At 39.2% G+C, this 18,744-nt stretch overlaps 1 protein-coding gene across 1 annotated transcript; it reads left to right on the top strand.

Moving 5' to 3' along the window:
• The first annotated feature begins 12,275 nt into the window (after positions 1–12,275).
• Positions 12,276–14,385, top strand: LOC134542852 (cytochrome P450 4C1-like). The gene has a single exon (XM_063387422.1). The coding sequence runs from the start codon at positions 12,283–12,285 to the stop codon at positions 13,840–13,842; it is 1,560 nt and encodes a 519-aa protein (XP_063243492.1). The 5' UTR covers positions 12,276–12,282; the 3' UTR covers positions 13,843–14,385.
• The last annotated feature ends 4,359 nt before the right edge of the window (positions 14,386–18,744 follow it).

The following is an 18,744-nucleotide window of genomic DNA, read 5'->3' as shown; positions in this document are numbered from 1 at the left end:
TTACCACGAGTGATGCCAGGATAGAAAAAAAAAGGGGGGTGGTGGAGGGAACGAGGGGAGAAAAACAACAGGGGGAAAATGGGAGTTGTGTGAAAGCTGATACATATTGTGTTTTCGCGTAGAGAAAAGCAGGACGGTGTTTTTTTCTCGGGAAGTATATCGAATTGGGTCGGAGTTGTTCCCGAAGAGGGTAAGGGAGAGGGACGAAGTGATAGGGGGGAGAGAGAGAGAGAGTGAGTGAGAGAGAGAGAAAGAGAGAGATGCGTGCGACGGATGCAACGATCCGTGAATGCAGATTCGTGAAGCGTACATCTCCGTATTGAAAGCCTGCGATTCACTATTTTTTTTCCTAACCTCACTAAAACTAAGTGTATTTATAGGAGGTTTCAAAGTTAGAGGAGGTACCTAGGTGCGTCTCAGGGGGTCGTTACCACAACGCCGAAATTCCATAACGCCGAATGTCAAAATTGACCACATCGCCGACAGCTAGAAAACTGCTGTGTACCACAACGCCGAAATACCAACTGAATTTGTGTGTGTTTCTTAAATGTACCTTAACGCCGAAATACTACAATAAAACCTAACCTTACCTATCCTAATCTAACCTAGCGTAATATAACCTAACCTAACTTAACCTAGCCTATTCTAGCCTAACCTAACTTAGCGTAACCTAACCTAGTCTAACCTAACCTAGTCTAACCTTACCTAGTCTTACCTAACCTAGTCTAACCTAACCTAAACTTTGTGGCATTCCTGCAATGACATTTTTCGGCGTTAGTGTATTTCGGCGTTGTGGTAATTCAGCGTTGTGGTACACAGCAGTTTTCCAGCTGTCGGCGTTTTGGTAAATTTGGCTTTTCGGCGTTGTGGTATTTCGGCGTTGTGGTGCGTCCCCCGTCTCAGGCCGAAGCCTGCACGCCTGGTCGTGCTGGTATCAGGAATGCAGGGAGAGGGTCGCATGCATCATGTGCCCTGTGCAGGGACTGGCTGGCCTTGGCGGCTATTGCAGCCACAACTATCTCCCCTATCTTAAGGTGCGGCCGAGGTTTAAACCTGCGCCGGCACAGGGAAAACCCTGGGCACAGACACGTGACAAGTATTTAACTGTCGGAGAATACAGAAGACGTAGGATGGCCCGGAAGAAGATTTGGTAGGGGCAGAACAGTGAATTCCTTCCGGGGGTTTTTGGTTCTTGGATCGAGGTCCGCTTTCATATTTTATCCTCATTTGGATTTATATATAAGTTTTTTTAAATTTTATAATTTTACTTTGATTAAATGTAAGCTTTTGGACATACGCCATTGCTAAGCACATGTATGTCTGTAGAAGAAAACTACAAAAAAACACAAATTAAGCAAAAAATTGCTGTTGTCAGGATATGAACACCACATAATACTCCACAACAGGAATATGGTCAACAAACAAAGAAAAAAAAAGAAAAATGGACTAACAGAACGAAAAAAAAAAAAAAAAACACAAATGATGACAGCACAAAAATACCGAACCCAAAAAATTCAGTACAACAGTTGAAACGAGACAAAAAAACACAGCAAAACGAAAAGACGAAACAAACACAATAGTTTTCCAAAAAACAGAAGACGACGAAAAAACCCCCACAAATGATGACAGCACAAAAATATTGAACAAAAAAAAAACATTCAGCCCAACAGTCAAAACGAGAAAAAAACTCGACAAAACGAAAAGACGAAACAAACAAAACAGTTTTCTAAAACAATATTTTTGGGTTCAATATTTTTGTGCTGTCATCATTTGTGGGGGTTTTTTTTTCGTTCTCTTCTGTTTTTGGAAAACAATTGTGTTTGTTTCGTCTTTTCGTTTTGCTATGTTTTTTTTTTTTTCGTTTCAACTGTTGTACTGAATTTTCTGGGTTCGGTATTTTTGTGCTGTCATCATTTGTGGGTTTTTTTCGTTCTGTTAGTCCATTTTTTTTTGTTTTCTTTGTTTGTTGACCATATTCCTGTTGTGGAGTATTGTGTGGTGTTTATATCCTGACAACAGCAATTTTTTGCTTAATTTGTGTTTTTTTGTATTTTTCTTCTACAGACATATATGTGCTTAGCAATGGCGTATGTCCAAAAGCTTACATCAAGTCATGCACTCCCATTGCACAAATCTTTCAAAGATAATTTGACTTTGTCACAACATAGAACATACACAAATAGAATTCCTGAGTCTAAAAAAATGTTACTGCTAAATACATATTTACAATTGTAGCCTTTGTTAAAATTTTACATAATATGGACACCAAAAATGTCACGTTGTTAGTGTTGTTGGCGGGGCAAACGATAACTACAAACCTCGGGCATTTCAAATTTAATCAGGTTCTATGCCTTAAAAGAAGCTTTTTTTCATTGACTAAGGACAAATATTATTTAGACCTGTAAATTGGATGTCTTTCTTCTAGTTCCTCTAATTCCTCTAGTTTCGCCAGTACGTTCCTTCGATGCTCCGCTGTCATTTCTTCGAACCCGTTGTAATCTCTAAAGACTCCGATATCGTCCAAACATCAAGAGTGTAATATCCTAAATTATTTCACATCTAATATTTCGTGTTTTGGCACAAAATTTTAAATAAATTCGCAACACAGTTGTATTTGGTTGTTATTAAAAAGGTTTTTCCTACCAAACAAATCCTTATTTAATGTTTTTTTATGAAATTTGACACATTTTTATGTCACTCATATCATGTACTGAAAACCTATCGGCATGGGGTATAGAGTCTGGATTAACTGGTAGTTTATAGCTTTCGTCTTAAAACTCTTTATTTTAATAAAGGTTAGGGCTTCCATAACTATAGAAACAGCAGTTACAGGTATTTTCATGAAACCTATTTTTGATTAATTTAATTATTGATGTAGGTACTAAGAATAGAGTTTGGAGACGGTTTATCCAAAACTGTATATATACCACATCATTTTTTTTAGAACATTTAAGATTGACTTAAATATTTGCCTTTAAGTTCATAAAAAAATTATAAGCACTTGTTTAGTAAAAAAACTTATTATAAACAATAAATTATGGTAATATTATGAATTTACTAAAAATCATGAGCAAAAAACACGAAATGTTGCAAGAGAAATAATTTAGGTTAATCGCACTTTGAGCCATGTTAAGCACGCAGCGGAAACTTTGCAGCGGATATTTTGAAAAAAAAAAAGGAAAAAAAGCAGCCGTACATGTGGCAGCACCGCAACGCCCCTTCCAACCCCCTCGTGCAAAGTTCCGAGCACCAGGTGCCAGCAGGCTAGCGCCGTCCCAGAGGCGCCGTTGCCACGTCGCGAGCCACCTGCTTCGTACTGCAGACTGCAGACCCAAACCCCTTCCCCTCATTCGCCAACGTTTTTCATTTTCCGGTTCGCACCAGCGCCCAGTGATCCCCTACGGCAGACAGAGGGCGTCCCTGGACGCTAATAATTAAATCTGCGCATGATTCAACCCACCTTCCCCCCATCACCGGCCCGGTCCCATTGTTGCCAAAACAACCACCCCAAACCTTCCCAAACCATGGCTCAGCGATCGATGCTGTGCAAACGAAAAACAAAACAATGCATTTCATCCCCCCTTCCCCAATAATTGTAGTCCTACTTTGTTGCGCCAGTACCACGGGTTGCCCAAGTCCGAATGATCACGTGTTAGGTGTGTGTAGCAGGTTTTTTTTTTAATCTTCAGCTAATTTTGCGCCATATTGGTTGCACACCAAAAAAAAAATTGGGCTGAAGTGTAGTGTTTTTGAATTGTGTAAACAGCGAAGAAGATTCTAATTCATGCTCACTAACCATCATCTGACGTTAACAAGCACCGTTTACGCAATGTTTTGAGCGGAACAACATGGCGATGGTGAGTTAAAAATTGACTTCAAATGCGTCTCCTGAAAAATTCCCAACTCCATGACCCGTACCCAGAACGCAGTACTCAAGGCTTGGTCTAACCCACCATGAGGATTTATTTACCGTCATTACTTTTTTTTTAAGGGGCCCGACTAGTCGGGGTGTTAGTGAGGCAGGATGATAAGTATGACGCTCGCTGGTGCTTCTAGCGTGGTATCGCCTCTAAGCGCAAGGCACTTAACTGGTGAGCAGTCTTCTAGTTATCCATAGGACATCTGTGAAATATGAGCGGTGACCGTAACACTATATGGCATAGACATGAAGATAAAGGTATAATGCAAGTTTCTTAAGTGCTGTCAGGAATCTGTACCGGTTTTTTTACTCCTAAAAATGCTCTTGGAACACGCTTCTTAGCCATTTCAACTCTCATAAAAATACTTTTTAAAAACTTATAACCGAAAAGAAAGTACATTTTGGCCCTCATCGCATTCGTAAATGCTTTTCGTAAACAGACCCCACTCGGATATCTTGAGTAGTTTTGATATCGCGTTGCTTTTCCTGAAGCTCTGCACACCGTGTGTGTCTGTCACAAATATTTAATACAAATATTCACTTAGTGTAAGATCATGGGTTTTAAACTATCAATTAAATAACATTTCGCAAATATATATATATTTTTTTCTTTTTTGATGTGTAACATTATAGCTCGCGGTATATGACATTTAGTGGGAGTACCTTCGTGAATGCGACGGAAATGTGTAACAGGAAGCAGGAAGAAGCGGCCCACACTTAGCGCTTGTGCTGCAGCGTTCCAGCGAGTGCGAACATTTCCATGACGTATGAAGAGAGCTAGAAGAGGGGGGGGGGGAAGAGGAAACGGGAGAAAGAGAAAGAATACACAGCTGTATACCGTTCGTTCCGCTAACATGGATCTTGAACAGCGCGATGCATTGCCGTGTTTTGTTTTTCTAATGCGTTGTGAAATAATAATAATAATGTTTAACATAAATTCAGTACTTTACATAAGGGCTGTATTAAAATACGCGTTGTGTTACAGCATAGTCTGTGATTCGATATAGGTTAGATGCTACACATCACTGTCGAGTATTCAAAGACTATCTCAGTATATATATATATATATATATATATGTGTGTGTGTGTGTGTGTGTGTGTGTGTGTGTGTGTGTGTGTGTGTGGCAGAAAACCAATGCAAGGGAGGTATCGAGTTAATTATTTTAGAAATAGCTCTTAAAAATACAAAGAATAAAATCATCATGGCGTGCGGAGACCATGCTTTGAAAGGGGGAGAGAGAAGACCGAGAGCCGCCATATTTGGGTTCAACAGTTAAATTTTTTTTTTAAAAGCCATAATAGTTTTCTGTGGTTTAGTGTCGATGGTCAAGTGTCTTCATCATTGGGGCAGAGCTCACGCATCGGGGACAGTGAGTTCCAGTCCGACCCCGGGGGAAGGGGGGGGAGAGAGAGAGAGAGAGAGAGAGAGAGAGAGAGCTTGCACGTCCGCCCGCCCGAGGCACGCCCCAGGCACGCTGGTCGATACCGGCTGGGTCGGAACACACCCCGCGGACATATGTCTGCGCCGAGGGGCCTTACTGCCGCGGCGGCGGGGGGCTCGTCCGTCGCCTGGGCACAGCCCACGTGTCACTCAGGAGGCCTCAACTCGGATCAGTCTCGAGTTGGAACTGTAGTGACGTACAATCTAGAACCATCAACTCATAAACAAAAAAAAATATATATATATATTGGATGTCTGTAAAGTCGGTTTACTGACGATAGTTTAACGGTGACAACGTCATAACGAAACATTGATGAAATGATTGCATGGTTTTATCAATAAAATTGAATCATTTTTATTGAATTATCACTATTTTGTATGGTTACAAAGAAGGAGTGAAATGAAATCTACAATTTAATTGATAAATTTACTTTTATTTGCACTCATTAATTCAAATATGTTTATTACTTTAACGAACTTTTATAAATGTTTGCTATTTAACTTCTTCCAATCTGTGTTATTCTGTTAAGGATAGGACGATGATAGGAAAGGTAGGAAACGAATGGGAGTGTTTCAAGTTTAATGTGCCTCGAAAAAGTCGAATCGATGGTTGTTCCAATCGAGTGGAAGAGAGATAGATGCGGCGCAAGCGTACAATGAGCGTAACGGGACAATGTGCGTAACGGGCCACTTTTTCGTGCGTGCAGCCGGCGTTCATCGATTTATCAGACGTCACGTCAAAAAATAGCAACATAATTTAGAATAGTCTTAGCTAAGAAAACACGGAACTAACACCAACGTTATCAGAAGAAAAAAACACAATTTAGAACTGTCATGACATAGAAACACGCAACGCCAAACAAACCACAATAACTTATTTAGAAACACAACATATAAATTTCATAACTTAAAAAAAACACATAACTTATAGCTGTATAAACTAGAATTAAAACTTGCTAGAGCAACATATCTTAGAAATGTCTAAGTTCTGTGTTTCAGAGTAATGTGTTTCTAAGTCATTTGATTCTAAGTTGTGTGTTTCTAAGTGGCATAATTTCTTGGTTGTGGTTTTTCTAAGTTTTTTTTAAGTTAGGACATCACGCCTTCCACAAACCCCTCATGCGTCCATATACGTGTCCTATTTATTACGAACTTCATACAAGAGCCATTACACGTTCTTATACACGTTTCTTGTAATTATTTTTTTGTAACTCTGATAAAAGCTAAGTCTTTTTTTTCACTAACGGTTTTAAGAATGAAAAATTTTGAATCACAGTTCAATATGCGAGATAGGTACGTGCAGGCGTTAGTGGTGGGGGTCAGTATGCCAGCTGCCACCACAGGTTGAGGATCCATTGCAATTTTTAATCGAATGATCTCTCCGGGTTTGAACCGAGGACTGCATGATGTAAGTGTTTTTTTTATTAAAATTTTAATTAAATATTCATTTAACAATTTCAATTTTTTCCAATGTTCTAGCTTAATTACAGATTTTCGAGGTGGCGGCTGTAACAAAAATTACAACGGTGACATCATAATTTAAAATGGTGCAAACCAAGATTTCAGAAGGTTCTAGAATCCAAGAGGGTGGACGTGATGATTATTTAGAAATGACAGAATGACAAAATGGCGGCTGTAGTCAAGGACAAGTTCAAAGTCAAGGTCATGGGCCTTTGATGGAGCTTTTGAGAATAATTGCTCCTCTCGAAGGAAATTTGGCCTCTCCATTTTTCTGAGGAGAAAAAATAGGACATTATCCCAAAAAATTGGATATTTACCCCGCGAAATAGGGACATTTTTTAAAGGAATATTTAGAATTTTTGAGTTATTTTGGAGGATTTTTGAGGAAATTTGACCGCCGTGACGTCAGAGGTACATTGGTCATTCACCCCACCACACACCGCAACCATGAACCAGTCCTAGGAGCCTCGAACATATTCGACTGAGATTTCAAGCTATGATAAATAATGTAAACTGACATGACAATAATACCGCTAAATGAAATACGTCTTAATGGGCCCCATACTCGTACAGTTTTGACTTCCGTTAGAACTGTCCCGCAGAAGTGAGACAGTCCCGCCTGTTATGCCTTCTCCCTACACGTGTACAGTTCGGACTGTCAGTTCGCGTTCCTCAGTCCAACCTTGCATGCGATCTGGTTCAGTGTACACGCGTAGAAATATTTCTTGGGGAATACGTCATCGCCAGTTGATGAACTGCAAGTGTACCCAAAATTCTGGCACAGTTGCTAAAATATAGATGAAGAAACGTACTTGCAGCTTTAAAATATAGTCTCTCCTTAAATCATTAAAAAATTATGCTTCTATGAGAAAAAGAACCGAGCCCAATGAAAAAAATACTTAGCTAGAAAAATATTTTGGACATGTCACCATAGTAGTATAGTATAGCGTGTGGGACACGATATTATTATTTGCACGTTTGTAAAATAATGAAGACCCGACCGGTTTATCGGCCATCCTCCACACTTTTAGTTCCAACTGACAGATAGTACTGAGGGAATCCCACAGTCAAACCATCCCAACGATATGTCGGCCTGTAACCCCATACACGTGGGGTGCTGTCATAACTTAGAAACAAATAACTCAGGATCATACAATATACAGACTGTCCATTAAATAATTTCCCACTTTCAAAGGTATAGTATAACAGTTTAACTTTGACTATTTACAACAAATCTTACATCAAATTGAAGGTAAAGTAATCTTGTTTGTTTTTTATAAATGTTTAATGTGTGCATCTTTAGTTATACGGCACACATCCAACCTAACGTCCACTTCTTCCCACACTTTGGTTAACACGTCCGGAGTAATGGAAGCAGTAGCCTTTTCAATCTGTGTCTAAACTCGCGGTGGAACATAGACATGATCTTTTATAAGGCCCCAAAGGAATAAATCGCATGGAGTTATGTCAGGTGAACGTGGAGGTGAACGAAAAAGATGTCGTCTCGACCATTACGACCAATTTAACGGTCAGGAAGTTCGTACGTTCAACCACTCTCGAACGAAGATATTTCAATTGGGAGGAGCTCCATCCTGTTGCCAAATAAAGTTTACAGGTTCACCCTATACCAATTTGGGAAAGAGCACTTCTTTCGCGCTACAAGAGAGAAAACAACAAAGCTGTATTCGTGCATGCGCTTATCTAAAACGGTTTGAGTTACTTTTTAGTTGTGACCTTGAACCAGCACTCTACAATACTTACAGTTGATACTATTAAATTGTATAACTGGGACATTCTTTTATCGACATACTGTAGAATTTTCTAAGTTATGTGTTTATAAGTTATGACTGTTATAAGTTGTGTGTTTCTAATTTACGACTTCTAAGTTTGTTTGTCGGCGTTATGGTTTTTTTTAGTTATGATCGTTCTAACGTAAGAAAGTTCTAAGTTATGTGGGATTTTTTTTTCAAGAAATAAAAGGTATGACTTTTCTTAGTTGTGTTTTTCTAAGTTGTGTGTGAGATCCCCATACACGTCAGTTTTGCTCGACAGGCCAGGTCTATTCAAGGTCTATGGAAGGTCGAATTGTGCGTCTATAGGGTACGGGGGGGGGGGGGCCTTAGACGCATGTGACTTGCAACGTGGTTTCCATCAATAGCATTGAAACCACTACGTAACACCCCACTCCTGATCACGGTGCAAGCATGTGCAGCAATACCTTGAAAGTGAACCTAACAGGTTTGTGAGAACCGGTTTTACTGGGCTCGAGATAAAAATAAACCCAAACCTTCACGTGAGAGATGAAATGTGAAGAAATCATCAAGAAGAGTCCAACACTGACCAAAAAAAAATTAGTTATTTGCGATGTATTTAAAAATGAAATTACAACAAATAACTCTATTTATTTAACATATAAGTCGAATAAAAAATATATATGGAATATTATAGTGGAATTAATATGTGGAGGCGATATGAGGTGTTGTCGGGAATAAAGTACACAAACCATTCTGTAAGTTTCAATAATAATTATTATTAACTTCATACATCCCCTTGACTCGGCGGACTAACTGCACCTCAGTTACAAATGAGGCGCGGTTTTGTAAAGCACTGAGCAAATGTTATAACACCTTTCGTTCGAAACTTTAGTTGAGCTAGACAAAAGTAAGTTCAATTTCAACGTCATGTATTCATGACTGTTGGGAAAACAATATTCCTCATTGTAAAGAAATTAACCGTAAGTTCCTTCTTGCTGGCCAAACGCACGTAGAGCTGAATAAAAAAATAATTGTATCGGTGAAAGAGATTTTTTTTTAACTGTACTCTTTTAAGTTGCCCAGTTTGTGTCTTATATCTATTTTATCTTTTGGTTATTTTATTTGTTTTTTTTTTTTTCATTTATTAACTCATGCATTTTTTAAGGCTTTAAAATGTATGTGTTCATTCATTTATTTAAGAATATTCAATATATTGTTGGATGTGTAATATATTTAATTAAATGCCCTTGACTTTCTTATGTTTTTCCTATTGCTAGACTTTGCTCATTTTTTGTTTTTAGATGGGCCTGCATATTAGCGTGTGTGCTTTTTGAAGGGAGGGAGAAGGGAAAGCGAGGGTGGTACGTAAGAGCTGTAGGCGAGGTACATTTGGACCACTGATATTCCTTTCTCAGCTTTATTTCTTCGTATCTGCTGCTGTGCAGTGGTCCAGCAACCACGTGACCGCCGAGAAAACTGTTTCCGGAGAGAAAGTCCACGCACTGACGTCAATGGGATTCCACTTCTCGAAATGTGCGCGCGCCCATTTCATGGCCCTTCGAAGTATCTGGACTGACTTCACAGGAACAGGCACGATCCTCCCTTCCGCTGATATCCAAATTTGGACACCGTTTTCAGTTAAGGCCCGTCTCTGTTTTTCCAACCCTTTCCGCCGAAATAACGCAGCTGAATTTTCGAGAAAACACTAGGTAACAATTTTTTGTTTAATTTGAGAAAAATATTTCTCGGCCAGCTTAAAGTGTTAAAAACACTGAAGCATCAATTAATTTTCATGATTAGCTGAGTTTTTTTTTAAAGTACATGTATTTTCAAATCACAGGAAAAAAAATTATGAAAGCGAACGCAACCTGATTGGTCTGTTAAAAATGAGGTGACGAAATCCAAAAACAAGCAAATGAACCACTGTTGCCTTCACGCCTCATTGCAGTTTAATGAACGGTCAGATTTATTTCGCGAGAAATAAATTCCCCTCGTGATTTGTATATGATAAATTTATCCCATATAGCAACTATGAGCTTTGAGGGGTTACCATAACATTATAATGAAGATAAATGAAGATAAAGATGTAACGCAATCCCTTCAATGCTGTCAAGAATCTGTATCAGATGTTTCATTCCTAAAATTATTCCTGTATGCGCACAAAATTTTAAATTTGCGCGTTTCTTTGCGAGTCTGATATTTTGCAGGGTTGCGTTTCCGGACATACGTTCTTCAACAAACTATATACATGCAGAGGTTTTTTACTTTTTTGTCTAGTGTTAACGTAGAATTTTTTTTTTGATCATTCCTCTGAGAACTGACCGGAATTAATCGATGGGAATCAATAATCTCGGATTAACTAAACATTACATAATCATGTCCCTAAATAACTGCAATTACTTTGTATAATCAACTATGTAGAATTATTCAGTAATCTCCTTGTTGAAGTGTGATGATCACATACAATGTAAGAGGTACGTTTACCAAAGTCAGGGTAAATTCAAAGCAATTGTTTGTAAACTTCTTCCTATTTCTAACAACCATTACTAAATTAGAACTAAGTGAGAATTTTCATTAAACTAAAACCTTTACCTAAAGGTTTTAAGCTGTGGGTAATCTAAACTTTATTTTTACATATTGCTTTCTCTCGATCATTAAAAACCTGTCAAAATAGATATACATATGTGATAATAAGCAACAAAACTCTATTTAAATATTTTGCGAACCTTGACATTTCCCTAGCTTGCTACTAAACTGTTCACAAAGATTTGTAGTCACAAACAATAATACACTCAACGTGTTACAAGGGCAATGAAAAAAATAAGATACCGAGAAAAATAATTATTAATTAGTGGTATACATTATTTGGTTAACCGTTAAACATTCCTTAAGCGAATTCATTCACAAACATTCGTCTGAAAAAGGTGCCAATTTGTTTTTTGTCAGATACTTGATCTGGGTAGCCCCGCTGTTGCTGTTGTTCCATTCTATTCAACTGAAGTGGATACTTAATGGATTAAACTTTGAATGAGTGGGTCATTGTGTAAACCTATATTCTAGTAATTTTTTTAGGGCTATGAAAAAAAATAAATATTATAATTTGTATGATATTATATTGTGTGAAATAATATATTAATATGCATTATTATTAGAACTTAATATAATTACATTAAATATTTACAAAATCGTTTAGTTAAAACAAAACAAAAATTAAATGATATCTTAGGAAATGACAAAGTGTGACTGAAAGTGTTAAAAGTTTCCATACGTGCGGGATACGAAACCACCTATTAACATTTGTTCGTAAGAGTGGAACTATATTTCCTAAGAAGTGGACAACGTCAAACGTTTCTGGCAAGAGTGTTGCGGTCAGACGCGGACCGCGCGAGAAAACCGTATCGGAAAATTTTCCAGGCCGGGCGAGCCGCGAAGGTGAGGTCCGCTACGCGGAATCGCTCTCTCTCTCTCTTTCTCTCTCTCTCTCTCACTCTCTCTCTCTCTCTCTCTCTCTCTCCGGCGCTCTCCCGGCGCCGCTAGGGGGCGGTCGTCAACCTGGGCCCGCGGGGACGGCCTTCCGCGGACCTTGAGCCGGATTCGCGGCGACTGCCCGGGAATACCTGACGCCCCGGCAGCCTTCGAGGCGACCAGACGAAAACAACGACTTCTATATATACGGCCGGCCGTCGGGACGATCGGCAGTCCCGACCATGTCGCCGCTAGCGCTGCTGTGCCTGGCGCCCCTCCTGGTGTTCGTCGTGCTCTTCGTGCGCTTCCGATGCAGCCGCTACCACCGCCTGATCTCCGAGATCCCCGGGCCACGGGGACTCCCGCTGATCGGCCAGCTGCTGACCGTCATGGCCTCCACGGACCGCCTCATGGACTTCCTCAAGGAGCTGTGCCAGGTGTACGGCTTCACCGGGGCCGGCTGGATCGGGCCGTACGCGTTCGTCTGCCTGGGCGAGCCCGGCGACCTGGAGATCTTGCTGAACAAGAACGAGTGCCTGTCAAAACCCGTCACCTACAAGCCGCTGGAGCTGTGCTTCGGGTACAGCGCCATCACGGCTTGCAGAGCAGACTGGAAGAGGTACCGCAAGTTGATGCACCCGTCCTTCAGCACCCAGACTCTCGAGACCTTCGTCCCCGCGTTCAACAAGAAGGGCGAGACCCTCTCGCGGGTGCTGGAGAAACGAGCGGGCGGCGAGGAGTTCGACGTCCTTACCACCATGATGCTCTGCACGCTGGACATTGTGACGGAGACGAGTCTGGGAGCGGACATGGACCTGTTGGAACAGAACAAGGTGGAGCTGGCGGACAGCTTCGACGTCGCTCGCGAACTGCTCTACTTCACTGTGCTTCGTCCTTGGTACTGGATACCTGCCTTCTCGAAGAGGACGTCCACCTACAAGAAAATGGCGAGCGGCCTGAAGGCTCTGTGGGATTTCACAGACGACGTGATCGTTCGCAAGTTATCGCTGAGCGAAGAAGCCGATGCCGGCGTCCGCGAGGACGAGGCGCGCGACCTCGAATGCGAGCCGAGTCCGCGGAAGAAGCGCATGGGTTTCATTGACCATGTGATCTCGTGCATGAGGCAGCAGAGCGACCTGCTGACGCGGACCGAGCTCAAGGACAACACGTTCACGGTCATCATCGGCGGGATGGACACGTCGAGCATAGCCATGTCGGCGCTGCTGATGCTGCTGGGCTTGCACCGCGACGTGCAGGAGAAAATCGTGGACGAGCTGCGCGACGTCTTCGACGACGACGTCCGCCGGGAAGCGACGGCCGACGACCTGGGGCGAATGGCGTACCTGGAGCAGGTGATAAACGAGACGTTGAGGTTGTACCCGCCGCTGCCGGCGGTCATGAGGGAAGTCGAAGACGAGGTGAAGCTGACCAAGTACACCCTCCCCAAAGGTTGCGTCGTCGTGATACCCATGTACCTCGTCCATCGGAACCCGGAGTATTTTCCCGACCCCGACAGGTTCGATCCAGACCGCTTCAACGTTGAAAACAGCGCCAACCGCCACCCGTACAGTTTCATCCCATTTCTGAGCGGGAAGAGGATGTGCATAGGTAAGAAATACGCGTACATGCAAATGAAGACGTTGTTGTCAACTCTGCTTAGGAAGTACGAGGTGCTTCCTTCCTGCACAAGAGAAGAAATGGAACGTGTGCAGTTTAAGCTGACGTTGAATTTTATCAATGGCTGCAAAGTTAAACTTACTCCCAGAATATGGGAGAGAAACAATTCAAATAATGCAGCATGAAATTTCGTCATGTGACAGTTAATGTTTTTTTTTTTCACCTGTTTTAAGGTGCGTTTTGTAATTTAAAAAATAACATAGATGCATATAATTTGATCTCTGACAATATATTTTTAAGATGTAGACGTATTTGTAATCAGCTAGAATTTATATTCAGTGTGTATTATTTTAATTCATAGATGTAATAGTATTTAACATTTCAGTGTTCGTAGCAAATGCCTTCTTTAATAATATATTAAACAGATGTTGATAGTTTTTTTGTGTTTTCTCAGTTTATTTTTAAAAAGTTTGATATATATCTACTTAAGTCGAATTGAAATTATCAGTTTTCGAATTGAAAAATTCGCTCTTCCAATGGAATTATCGGTTGGAACTTGTGAATTAGGCTCTTGTGTAAATTAAGAGTCAAAGTGATCCAAGAAGATTATATTTGCTTTCATATTTGTCAAATTTAAAAGTTTTTATATTTACTCTATTATGCAATAATATTTTTTTTTTCCGTATATTGCACATTTTCCCTCTTTTTTGTGTTGCCTATGCGAAGTCAGTGAGTAAAACATGAAATATTACTAAATAATAATTCCTAGTCGATAAAAGTCTGATATTTAAATATTCTATAGCATTTAAAACACAAGAAAATTAGCTAAATTTATTGATGTTTTGATTATTAGAATACATTACTTCCAACTTAGGTAGCGTTAACTAGACAAATATAATACAACATTGCAAGTTGATAATACAGGTTGAATAGAACTCTGTGTAAATATTATAATAAAAATAAAGTATTGTAATCTTCTTATTTTGTTTTGGCGTCGTTTAAAAATAAACGCTATGAGACTATTGTTTAGTAAAACTGTAGTATATGAGACAGTGAAAGTATGTATCTTAAAATATATATACATATATATGTCCAACACGAAACAGAATGTACGTAAGCTCACGCTCCGACAAGATTTTTTAAACTTTAAATACAGACGGTGTAATGTGATATTTTCTACGGCAGCGGATTATGTTGTGACGGATTCTCAATAGCATATTACGTCTTAAACGCTAATGTCGACAATCACTCATCGGAACAGGACAGGTGTATTTAATCATCTGCTCCTACTGTCACTGACTCTAAAAATGAAATTTGCGTCAAATGTTACACTATTTCCAACAGTCTGTTTTCTTTGTAATATTTCAAGTTTAACGTGTATTGCACCAGTTGAAGGAAACCTGTGCTGTAAGAATAACAGTTTTGCCCACGGTGTGAAGTGCTGGAAAAAAAATATCTCTGGGCTGTTTTTTTTATCGGAGATTAAGAAAATTCTTCCACCGAATCGATTATCTACAATTTCCTTCCAACCCCGAATCTTGTCTCGATTTTATGAGCTACGAGTTTTAGTTTTCATTGGGTTAAAATTAAAACACCCAGGTTTATGTATCTGTAATTTAATAATTCCTCTAAAGGCAAAACGAATTTAATAGAAATTAACTTATCGCTCCCACAACTTTAGTTTTTATTCCAGTATGCCTTTATTTTTGAAGTATTTAAGGAATGCAATAAAAATTATTATCTGATACCCGCTCAAATCATATCAATTACACCCCCACCCCTAGGTCATTGATCAAAGTTGGTGGAATTGGCAACGTTTGGTGTCTTTTTAAAAAAAATTGTTTGCTGGATGAACGCAATGATTTAAGCTTTCTCAGTTTAAATTTTCTACACAGAAACAAAAAACACAGATATTGTGTACGTATGATCAATACACAATAAACCAATCGTACCTCTCGTGGTTTCGTCAATTGTATAACCAACCTGAAATTTTGTGCATTCTATTTAGTGTGTGTCCTATCAACGTTTTACTCGGCGCAATTTATATCTGAAATTGTAATCGCGTTTAGGCCCTACATGTATTTAAATAAAGGTAAGCACGAATTTTTAGTGAATTCTGACTGTATAGTGTAATTTAAAACTTGTTCATCTTAAAATGCATAATTAGGTACCTTAAGAAGCTTGAAATTTTATAAATGTGCATACATAAATTAGTTGCAGATTTCTATTGTGAAAATATTGTGTAAAATTATACTTATTGCAAATATCGCAGTCTGTGTGGATGGGTGTAGCTACAATCAAAAAAAACTTTATAGAATCTTTTGCATGACTTGTCATTAATTACGATTTCACTTGTCTTTTTTAATTAATAGATATATCATTTTGAAATAAGTTTTCACTGTGTAAAAATATTTGTAGTATCGCATTATATATATATATATATATATGTGTGTGTGTGTGTGTGTGTGTGTGTTTGTGTCAATCAATAATACATTTTTTTAAAGTAGATTGTGACTTCCCGATATGATTTATTTACCTTAAAGCCAACCCAGTGTGCTTGATAAAAAAGGGGGGTTGTCTGTAAAGTCTGTTTACGGACGATCATTTTACGTAATAACGTCATAAGAAAACATTGATGAAAAATTGCATACTTTTTAATTTTCAAATATTATTTACAGTTTTTGCAAATTCAATTTTAATAATTTGTTTGAATATAATCACGAACAATTAGTTAAAAAGCCCGCCTTAACCTGTTTGATATTATAGAAGATTTTCTTGCACAGTGGGTGGCCGGTTCTTGCTTGCTAGGCTCAGGCGGAACGTGACAATGAGTCATGCTTTTTCGTGCGTGTAGCCGGCGTTCATCGATTTATAAACGTTATCACGTCAAAAATAACCTTTTTTTGTTTTAACAAATTTTTGTGAAACTTTCAGGTTTTAAAGGTACTAATCTGTCTTTGTTCAACACCTATTTAGGTGACTTCGTATTTTTATGTTATTTATATTGAATTTACTACATTTCTTCGAGTATTTTTCTTAGAAACATTTTTTTTCTTGAAGCTCATAGTAATGTCAAATACTATAGAGATTCGATGGTGTCACAGCCCAGCTTTTTGTCCATGCATACATAATGAGGCAGAACACCGGAACTTCAGCTTTTAACCTTCTTTGAAGATGATTGGAACAAGGCATGCCGTGGAATTCACGGACGAGGCTTCAAACTAGAAGACCAGAAGTAGTTAAGACTTGTCTTCGGCCACAAAAGCCTACAAACTAGATTACTCGCTTCTTTTTTTTTTTTATCCGGGCGTGTAAGTGATGGGCGGATACATATCGTTACAAGTCGAGGAATTGGGAGATGAATCGGCTGTGGTCTATGTTAAGGGATCATCCTAGTGTTAGAAATTACAAGTAATTCTACGGATTTTTAACGAAGAGTTAACCTTAAATACGCGAAGAGTTCTTCGTAATCTCAGTTAACAGGTTCTTCGTATAAACTAAACCGGGTTCAAACTGTCAAGATGTGTGTTCCGTGGTAAACAAAGTAAACACACAAGAAAAAAATATATTTTGGCCCAAAACGTTTTTTTTTTTTTTTTAGTATTTTATTAATAAAAAAAGATTATTTCAAAGTAAGGGAACTCAACATTCGTAAAATTGCGAATGTAACCGTAGATTTACGAAGACCCCTGGATGAATATGCAACCAGCGTGGCCGTGTATTTGGTGCTGGCGAGAGTGGATGGTAAGAAGGTCGTTCGCCGGTGCTTCTAAGCGCGGTCATCTCCTTGAAATGGTGCGCAGTCTTCTCGTCGTGCACAAGACAACTTAGATGGCGGAGAAATAAAGATGAAGGGTGGAGTTGCCAGGTATTTGGGTGATTTCGAGAATCTTTACCCCAGGGATTTTCAGGCCTAAAAATAACTATTCTGTAAACACGCATTGTAGCCATTTTTCACCGTCCCAAAAACAACGTTCAAAGAAGAAATAAGGAAACATAACTCTGTGCACTGTGTGTGTTTGTTTGTGTTTGTTTGTGTGTGTGTGTGTGGCCCAGGTAGGCGGGTCCCTTGACGATCTCTCTCTTCTGCAGATCCTGACGTCATATTCCGGCTCGAAGTTAATTAAAATGTGATTTGAAGGGGGGAGGGGGGGGTTTATGGCGCCTGATTTCTGGACACTTTCCTGTAGGCCGTCCATCCAGTTTCAACTGTCAGTAGGTGAAGGTGAACGACGTCGATTATCGATGTCGTGGCCGCGACCGACACAAGGTTTAAACGCAGCAGTTCTACTGTAAGAAGGGAACTTTTTTTAAAATGCGTTTTTCTACAGAAAGCCGTACTAAAGTCGGTTGACGTTCTGACTGAGAATGGGTTCACATAATAAATAATAAAAAATACCATAAGCGAAGTCGGTTCACAATTGAATTATTGTGTGTAAAATTAAGCCAATCAAATTTTGCGTTAAAAAAACTGTTTTACCTATGTAGGTAGTGTTTGTAAAAAAATGTAATTATGATTTTTCCGCGACCTCTAATCAGCAACTTAGAAACACTTTTTTTTAACTCATAAAGGGTTAATTAAAATTTTAGTAAACAAAATTTAACGAAACTTAAAAAATGTATTATTTTAAATACATATGTCAAATGTAAATAATCTTAATAAATATGTAGATAATTTTAAACTAATAATTAACCGATAAGATGTCTTACCCCGACAATTTCCCACCTTTTAAAGGTATAATATAACCAATCAAATTATGTATCTACAATTTTCCATCACCATATGATAACAAAATAAAAATAGTCCTCAAATCTTCAAATTGGCACCATACTAGACGCGCACGCCGCCACGTGTAGCCCGCGGCTCGCCAAGTTCTCTGCACCGTCCGCAACCGTTTAGCGCCAGAAGTCGTTTCAGTGAAATTTCGTCTGAAATAATTATTTGTAATTCATTGATTCTTTGTTTTGTTTGGATAGTGCGTCGTCGTGTGTATTCACGACGCAGTCTGTTTTTGCGCGATATAAAGTCGCGTATGTATACTGGCAGCTCGTCGTGTACTAACTTAACCTCCTTTTCTGGGATGCAC

The sequence above is a fragment of the Bacillus rossius genome, assembly GCF_032445375.1.
Source record: "Bacillus rossius redtenbacheri isolate Brsri chromosome 9 unlocalized genomic scaffold, Brsri_v3 Brsri_v3_scf9_2, whole genome shotgun sequence".
NCBI classification, from domain to species: domain Eukaryota; kingdom Metazoa; phylum Arthropoda; class Insecta; order Phasmatodea; family Bacillidae; genus Bacillus; species Bacillus rossius.
Note: the sequence above shows the minus strand (reverse complement) of the source record. Positions and strands in the feature narration are given on the sequence as shown.

Bases quoted from the DNA above. Each gene is read 5' to 3' on its own strand.
- LOC134542852 (XM_063387422.1), top strand. From the start codon at position 12,283: ATGTCGCCGCTAGCGCTGCTGTGCCTGGCGCCCCTCCTGGTGTTCGTC.